General features: G+C 53.2%; 1 protein-coding gene across 2 annotated transcripts; it reads left to right on the forward strand.

Moving 5' to 3' along the window:
- The first annotated feature begins 3,338 nt into the window (after window positions 1-3,338).
- Window positions 3,339-7,984, forward strand: RAX (retina and anterior neural fold homeobox). Of its 2 annotated transcripts, XM_047767035.1 has the most exons (4): window positions 3,339-3,492; window positions 3,573-3,912; window positions 4,178-4,434; window positions 7,041-7,984. In XM_047767035.1, the coding sequence occupies exons 2-4, from the start codon at window positions 3,624-3,626 to the stop codon at window positions 7,539-7,541; spliced, it is 1,047 nt and encodes a 348-aa protein (XP_047622991.1). In that variant the 5' UTR covers window positions 3,339-3,492; window positions 3,573-3,623; the 3' UTR covers window positions 7,542-7,984. The 2 variants fall into 2 exon arrangements, with proteins under 2 accessions (XP_047622991.1, XP_047622990.1); XM_047767034.1 differs by having other exon boundaries at window positions 3,339-3,912.
- Window positions 7,985-8,471: the final 487 nt, after the last annotated feature.

Consider the following 8,471-nt stretch of genomic DNA (forward strand, 5'->3'; position numbering starts at 1 on the left):
GGAGCAATATCCCATAGGTCCTCCAATAGACATGTTTTGCCCAAACCTAAAACATCACCTTCAGGTGAAATGACCAGGTTGCCATGCCACGAGCTCACTCTGTGATGAGGTCCCCTGCCCACCTAGGGCACAGAAAACTCCCTCCATAGATGCCTATCTTCTCAAGAGGGTTGTAGGTGAAGGTCCACTTAGAATACTTGTGAAATGGGACCTCCTGCATACATCCAAGAAAAAAGAGCCAACTTGATTGCATGTATAGGCTTCATTTTCTTCACTCAAGCCAGTCCCCACCCAACCCTTTCCCCCAAATCTCCCAACTCCTATTGTCATTCTAGATTTTCCACCACACATCACGCCGAGCCTCCCACACTTAGACATCCCTCATCCCCCACCACCCCCATTCTCTTCACTTCTGGAAATGTTTCTCAGAACCAGCCAAGTTTAAAGGGGAAGAGGCTGGGTAAAGTTCAGCCCACAGGTGGGGGCTGGGAGGAGGGAGTTTTCTTTGATCCACCTAATGAATTAATGAATTAAACAGAGGTAGAGTTCAGAAGCCAGGCTCCCTACTTTTGCCGAAACTGGGCTGATTACGAGCTGGCGCAACTGCTGAAAAAATGAAGCTTTGGGCTGGAAGAATTAGGGACATGGCCGAGTCCATTCATCTTCCCTAATCGAGTTCTTGGGAAATACACATGTAGATTAGCCCCTAACAATGACCCCCGGCTGATTGCTTGGAGTACCCTCCACTGTGCCCACAATAGTATTGACTAGCTCTTTATGTTGCAGACAAAAGGCGTCCCAACCTCCCCTTGTCCTGCTTTGCCCCGTTTCCCCCGCGGTCCCTCGCCAGTGGCTGTTGAAGTCTTTTCTACTTTTCTCCAGAGACCCTGAAATAAACAGTAAATAAAAGCTAACCTCACCTGGACCTATTAGGGAGAGCTGGGCAGTTCCAGAGGGAATTAACTTTGGAAAACAAGACCATAAGCCCCTTAACATGTGGGCAGGAGCTTAAGAAAATGCTGCCAATCTTTGTTTAGCGGTGATTATAGAGATCAATTTAATATTGGGAGAGTTTACATAAAAAGCATACTCCATCAGAGGGGAAACAGCACATCCCAATTAATTAGTATGCCCTCTGGTCATCAAGGTGTCAGCCAACCTGGACTTTGTAACTGGTTCGAGGGAGCTTGTGGGGTGCCACCAGATCCTTTTTGGAAAGAAACACATTTTGGCAGCCTAGAAAATGTGCAAAGGGCCTGGGTGGCAGGCTTCCCCTGGACTGGGCGGGAACCTCCCAAGGGTTTGTCCTGTTGTCCTGGACACCAGTGGCCACCTCTATGGGCTTTCACTTCATTTCTTTGGGGAACTAAGCGGCCTCAACCTCAGCCTCTTACATGCAGGATTCAGTCTTTGGGAAGGATTAAAGATGGACTCAAACCAAGATGTGCCTTGATTCTTTTCAAAAATATCACACTCTGCTATACAAATGACAAATGAGAGGCAGCCAGAAAGCCCCGGACAAGAAGTTGGTCTGAGTTCTAGTGCCATCCCCTCCACTTAATAGCTGATTCATTTTGAGCCTCAGTTTTCTCTTCTGCAAAATGGGGACAAATGTATTTGTCCTGTTCATCTCAGGGTTGTGAGAATAGGATGGTAGGAAGAATGTGCAAGTCCTCTGAAAATGATATAAAGTGATATGCAAAAACTGTCAGATGCATGTTAGTTTTCATTAATTCAGTTTTTTCTTATAAAATAATTTCCAATTCGAATCAGCATCTCAGTTCTACCTTCTGCAAACTGACATGTTTGCTATTTTAATTTACCTTTGCATAGTTTCATTGAAAACTGAGAGATTAGTGTACTGACCCCCACCATGTGCCCATCACAAAGAATGAACCATTTCCATCTAAAGATAGTCACACGTCTCTTTTAATGTCTTTAAAACATTAATTTAAGGATGGAGGAACCTAAGATATGCGTTTTTCTCATGGTTTTTCCTTTGTCTTGTCTCCCGGCTGGATGTTAAATTTCTCAAGGCCAGTGGCCCCAGTATTTCCTTTCTTTTGTGATGTCCATGTGGCCACGACAGAGTCTAACCCTCAAAATAGATGCAATAAATGCTGGTCTCAAGGCAAGATGAAACCAACCAATCGTAGGAGGGTAAAAGAGCCCCTGTGTGGAGATCAGAGGGCCTCTGCAAAGGAGATTTTAAGAATCTCTATTTTATATCTACATTAGATGACAGATAACTAAACTTACTGTGGTAATCATTTATATAGGGCTGTGTGTGTGTGTGTGTGTGTGTGTGTGTGTGTGTGTGTGTGTGTGAAATCATTATGCTGCATACCTTAAACTTACACAGTGCAGTATCTCAATAAAGCTGGGAATCAAAAGAAAAAGAACCTCTAGGTCTTAAAAGCATTTTGGTTCACGTTTTCTCCTACAGCAGTTTACTGAGAGCCGGAGGCTGTCTCGGGTCTGATGAAAATCCCTTCCCACTCAGCCTGAGTTTGGGTCATCTCCTTGGCAGGGAAAATTGTCCGGTGGGGAGGGTTCCCTCAGGAGGAATAGTCTTCGAGAGTGAGGAACCCCTAGCTGGTCTCCCACCGGCTTGAGCTCGGCAATACATCCGACTCGGCGCCTCCCAGCCTCCTGCTGGGCCGTCGGACACTTGAGGTCGCCGGGCCTGGGGGCACAGATGGCCCCACGGCCCCCTGGAGCGGGCGCCCGGGTCGGAAAGTCTGCGAGCGGAGCTTGCAAGGCCGAGGTGACTGGGAGTTGTTAAATGAGAATAGAGACAAACAAAATAAACCCAAAGTCCAGGGCTTCGGACTATGGAGCCGAAAGAGGAGTGTTCGCGGGGGTAAAAAGAAGAAGGGAAAATTTAAGCTAGAAGTGTGGACTGACTTCCCGGTAAAGCCGGGTAGCCTCGGTTGGTTCTTCCCAAGGGTTGTCCAGCGTACTCATCTCTGCAGAGGAAGAGCGTCTGGGGGCAGCAGGCGAGTCTGGGTGGAGAGATGAACCCTAGGAGGGAGGCAAGCCCGAAGGGGTTGGGGCAGATGAGACCAACGGCGTCTGTCCCATTGAGGCAAAACTGGGGGGAACAGGCCCCGGAGCCTGGTCCCCAAGCTGGTTAAACACCCCCCACTATCCCGGTCCCCCGAGCGTTCGGATTGTCCAGAGCTGATCAAGAGGCTGTATGGGAAGGTTCTGAGGGAGGGCCCCGCCCGGGGTAGCAGGGCGAGGACCCTGAGGCTGGGAGAGGGATGGGCCCGCCCTGCTGCGGGGGGAGGGACCAAGGAAGAGGCTGGGATGCAGGCAAGAGGGGAGGAGCCGGGGCGAGCGGGGTCCCAGCCTTTAGTGCCCAGAGCCTCAGCCTCCGGGAGTCGGAGCTCCAACTCCTACCCGGACCCCGGCGGCAACGGGCCAAGCGCTCGCCCACCTCTAGCACGCGCAGCCCGGGTCGTCTTCGCCTGCGGAGCTTGACCTTGGGTAGGGACCTCTCGGGTTGGACGGACGGCCCCAACCGGGAGGAGCCGACCTCGAGCCTCTGCTCTCTGTCTTCCAAGCAGGCGGCGCAGCGGAGAGCGCGGGCTAAGTCTTCCTGCGTCCCCGCGCTCCCCATGCACCTGCCCGGCTGCGCCCCCGCCATGGCCGACGGCAGCTTCTCGCTCGCCGGCCACTTGCTCCGCAGCCCGGGCGGGAGCACCTCGCGGCTGCACAGCATCGAAGCCATCCTGGGATTTACCAAGGATGACGGGATCCTAGGCTCCTTCCCGGAAGAGCAGGGCGACCGGGGCTCGAAGGAGAGGGATAGGAGGCCTGGCTCGAGGACTGCCTGTCCCAAGGCGCCTGCAGGAAGCGCGGAGCCCTCTCCGCCCCCCGCCCCGGCGCGGGCTCCCGAGTACGAAGGTGAGTGCTCACCCCGCCGGCTCTGAGACCCTCAGGGCTTCTAAACTTAAAGAGATCCGCAAGTGGAGAAAGCCATCTGGGCTCATGGGTGGGGACTGTGTGCATAACAGGAGCTTCCAACTTGAGCTCAGAGAAAGCTTAGCGGCCCCTCGCAGCGCGCTCCCCGACCTCCAGGGCCCATCTCGGAGCCCACATGGATAGGCTGGGGTGGGCCCCGGGATACTCTGGGGAGTGTCTCTGACCGTCCTGGGTCTCGTCGTCCCAGCCCCTCGCTCCTACTGCCCCAAGGAGACCGGGGAGGCACAGAGGAGCCCTGGACTACCTGTGGTACCCGCCGCCCCCAGCGACTCAAAGCTGTCAGAGGAGGAGCAGCCCAAGAAGAAGCACCGACGGAACCGCACGACCTTCACCACCTACCAGCTGCACGAGCTGGAGCGCGCGTTCGAGAAGTCCCACTACCCCGACGTGTACAGTCGAGAGGAGCTGGCAGGCAAGGTCAACTTACCCGAGGTCCGGGTCCAGGTAAAGCGCCCAGATGGAACCCCGGGAAAGCCGGAAGCTCAAGCTTGCAGTCAATGCTCCCTTGAATCCCCGGGCGTCCACGCATTTATTTTGGCACCTTTCCCTTGGGCTTTTCTAGACTTGGAGCCCCATAGGAACGTAACACACCTTCCATGGGCTCCACGTAGTAACGTCCCTGGGACAGTCTGTTCCAGTTTGTGGTAGCATCCCCCTTAGGGAGGGGGCCTCCCTCGCCTAAGCTAAAGAGAAATTGGGAATGGCTGGCAAAATGAAGAGGCTACTACCACTTGGTGTGTGTGGGGGGGTGTCGGTGCAGGAAGCACTGAGTGAAGAGGGAGTGTAGGCAGTGGCTTCAGGATAACCGGATTGCGGCCCCAAATGCCACCCTAGTCACTAACTGCGCGCACCGCGTGGAAAATGAAAGCTTCATCTTAGGAGGGGCCTGGCGCCGCGCAGTTGAAGCTTTCGGTGGATTTGTTTAAGAAACTGACTTTTGCTCCTCTGGTGCACATCCAGCCAAACTTCCCGCTGCTGCAGAGGCTTTTTCTTTTTATTTAAAGGGGTTTTCGCTTTAATTAAAGCTGAATTATCTTTAATCCCTGATCATTAAAATATTTGAAAGCCTTAAATATTTGCTAGTCATCTGTGAAAAATCTGGGAGGATTTCCAAATTGGGAGAGTTTACAGAGGCCTGAAAGAGAGACACTGGGAACAAACTTCACCTCATCTGAAAGGCAGTGGAACTGCTGGGATTTTTGGGTGTGTGTAATGAATTAGATTTCCGGGAAATGAAGATACTCAGATGTTTGGAACTTCCAGCCTTGTCTTAAAAGTAAAAGTGGACAGGCTTTTGCCTTTTGTCTTTACTGCTCAGTTTTAAGGGGGTTAAAATAATGAGTGAATGTTATGGTTTTAAAAAATAGTCCCCTAATATGACTCGGGATCATCTGGGAAGAACAGTTCAATTTCTAGTTTGGGACAGTAGAGTTGCAGTGATTTCATTGAAGAAGTGGACATTTTAGCACCTGCTTTTCCGGGAGGGAGGATGGGGTAGGAAGAGGGAAAGAAAACCAGTAAAAGAGGAAGAAAGGGGAAAAGGGCAAAGCACTCCAGCCCCCTCGGGAATACAGGCACAGCTAATTCAGGGGCTGCCTTCATACCTCGATCCCACCTTCCTTCCTTTTGTTCCTTCCCTCTTACTTGTTCAGGGATGTTTGTTTCTTCTCTAAGATGTGAGCTTCTTGAGAACACTGTCTGTGACTTCTCTGTGATCACAGGGTCAGCACAGTGGCCCAGCATATGGCACTTAGAGTTCTTAACACATGGCTATGATGTAATCAGTTGGGGTGGGGGGGCTAGACAGGGTCTCCCATTGTGTTGAGTACAGCATTAGAGCAGAAGAGCGGACTGTCCCAGGCTTTGGCCTGGGACTCTGGATACTTAGTCTGAAGACTATAGCTGATATTTTGGGGGATGGAGAGGGATGTGAGAAGGAGGAGGAGGCAGTGGGGTGGGAGACCTCACCCATGCCAGTATTTCTCTATGTATCTAATCATTCTGGGAAAATTGGGACCTCAGATATACAGATGAATCTTTCATAGAAAAGGAGGCAGGGTACCTACATTTTTGGTTTTTTTTTTTTTTTCTCCTGAACGCCAGTCATGCACACAGTTGCCACACACTGCTCAGGTACTGGGTGGCTTTTTCTCAGTTTTCCTAGGAGGTCCCTTCTCCCTATTATTACCCAGCACTGCTTTTGGTTTTCTCCCTTCTGAGGTGGCAACAATTCCCACATTTCCCTTCATAATTGTAATACTGAGGCCATCAATTTGGCCAAAGTTCTTTTTGGATTCTCCACTAACTAGACCAATCAATTCTCTATGTTCTGTTCCTGTGGGTAGTAATTTGACATTGAAACCTTAATGACACCCTTTCCTGTGCTTTATCAAATCAGTAATGGAAGTTTCAGCGTTAAGAGACTAGACTTCACTCTTGGCCTGGACTTTCTATATGTAAAGAAAAAGTTGAACTCATTGAACTCATCTTAGGGTAATGTCAAAACGAACTCCATATAGTAAAATTAGTTATTAAACTTGAACTATTGTAATCATTGAAAGTCATTTATAAGACATATCAGAAATACTAGTCGGGTATTGATTAAATAAATATGAAAACCTTACTAAAATAGCAATGTGCACATTTAGACATGCCGGGGATAAAATCAACCAGCAGGTCACAGAATTTTGATAAGACCTGCTTTCCCAAGTCCCATGGTCCGATTCCAGGGTTACCTTTCTTTTCTTTTTTTCTGAGCACCTGTTTGGTGCCAGGAGTTGTAAACAGATACAACTACAGCTAAGGGTGGAGTAAACAGGGACGAGGTTGGGAATACCACGAAGGATGAGGACGAGACAAAGAGACTCAGCGGGCAGGAGAGAGAAGGGGGAGGAGATAGGAGAAAATGGAACAGAAAAGAAGGATAATGTGGGTGGGCAACGAGTTGGGGGCGTGAAAGGTGCAGGTGAAATAGCAGAATCCCAGTTTTGCTCGGGAGTGGGGAGTCCTGCCTCCGCCGCAGCCCGACGGCGCTGTGCTGCCTTTCACAGGTGTGGTTCCAGAACCGACGGGCCAAGTGGCGGCGGCAGGAGAAGCTGGAAGTGTCGTCCATGAAGCTTCAGGACTCGCCCCTGCTCTCCTTCAGCCGCTCCCCGCCAGCCGCAGCCCTGGCGCCCCTGGGGGCCAGCCCGGCCGGCAGCGGGGGGCCGGCGGGGGGCGCCCTGCCGCTCGAATCGTGGCTCGGGCCGCCGTTGCCGGGCGGGGGCGCCACTGCGCTGCAGAGCCTGCCGGGCTTCGGGCCGCCGGCGCAGAGCCTGCCAGCCAGCTACACACCACCGCCGCCACCTCCCTTCCTGAACTCCCCGCCACTCGGCCCCGGCCTGCAGCCCCTCGGGCCGCCGCCGCCGCCTCCTGCCTACCCGTGCGGGCCCGGCTTCGGGGACAAGTTCCCGCTGGACGAGGCGGACCCGCGCAATAGCAGCATCGCGGCGCTGCGCCTGAAGGCCAAGGAGCACATCCAGGCCATCGGGAAGCCGTGGCAGGCCCTCTAGGGGCACCGGGGACGGAATCAGGCCAGATGCCCATCCTGGGAGCCGACCCCGAGCCGCAGGCGTGCACCTCTTCTCCCTGGGTCCCTCCCACTCGACCACTCTTGCCCTGTGCCGCCTGAAAACCTGGACGCGAGTCTGCACCTGGCTCACCGCGGAGGGCTGACCCTCAGGCCAGCAGAGACCCTCTGGCCACCACTAAACCCTCACGGCTCCCTGACTTTGCCGCCTGAGGGGGCCGGGCGACCAAGCTCCTCCCACCCCGGAGGGCTCCGGAGCCTCCAGGTTCAAGGCCCCCAAAGCGCCTGACCTCCGGCCGCACCCGGGCGGCGTAGCAACTCATAGAAAGACGACCGGGAGGAAGGAGAAGAGGAGAAATAATTTGAGGGACTGTTTGTATAAGTAGTTTCAAAGAACTGGGGAGAAAAATTAAAGATTTACCTGTTTTGGTTTGACTCAGGTTAAGCGCGCCCAGGACTGCGGGGTCGGGGAGGGAGGTATGTGTGTGAATGCGGGTTCTAGTGGGGCTGCAGTGATGGATATGGGGGGTGCGGGAAAGCAGAGGGCTGCGCGAGAGCAGGGGCTCCCTCCAGGCATCCTCCCGGGGGCGCTGTGCTGCAGCGGAGAATCACCCGCATCCTCCACGCCATGGCGCCCTACACCGGAGCTCCTTTCTCCCCGTGCGGCGGGCGTCTGCGAGTGAGTGGGGTTCTGGGCGTTTGGAGCCTCAGGCTCAGCTACTTGCATGTTCCCAGTCCCTCGACACTCCAATATTGTGCTGCGACTGCTACTTAGAAGCACTGACCGCTATAGGAAGGGGTCTACCCTTCCTAATGTAAGAGTTGAACTTCCCAAAGTCCCCCGGAGGCCCCACCTCCCTCTTTCCAGCTCGCCACAGCCCCAAGGCCCCTCTCAGATTAGTGTATAGGTCAC

This window comes from Phacochoerus africanus, chromosome 2, assembly GCF_016906955.1.
Source record: "Phacochoerus africanus isolate WHEZ1 chromosome 2, ROS_Pafr_v1, whole genome shotgun sequence".
Taxonomy (NCBI): Eukaryota; Metazoa; Chordata; class Mammalia; order Artiodactyla; family Suidae; genus Phacochoerus; species Phacochoerus africanus.

Bases quoted from the DNA above. Each gene is read 5' to 3' on its own strand.
- RAX (XM_047767034.1), top strand. From the start codon at position 3,624: ATGCACCTGCCCGGCTGCGCCCCCGCCATGGCCGACGGCAGCTTCTCG. The intron at 3,913-4,177 runs GTGAGTGCTCAC...TCGTCGTCCCAG, and splicing joins GCGGGCTCCCGAGTACGAAG to CCCCTCGCTCCTACTGCCCC. The intron at 4,435-7,040 runs GTAAAGCGCCCA...TGCCTTTCACAG, and splicing joins TACCCGAGGTCCGGGTCCAG to GTGTGGTTCCAGAACCGACG.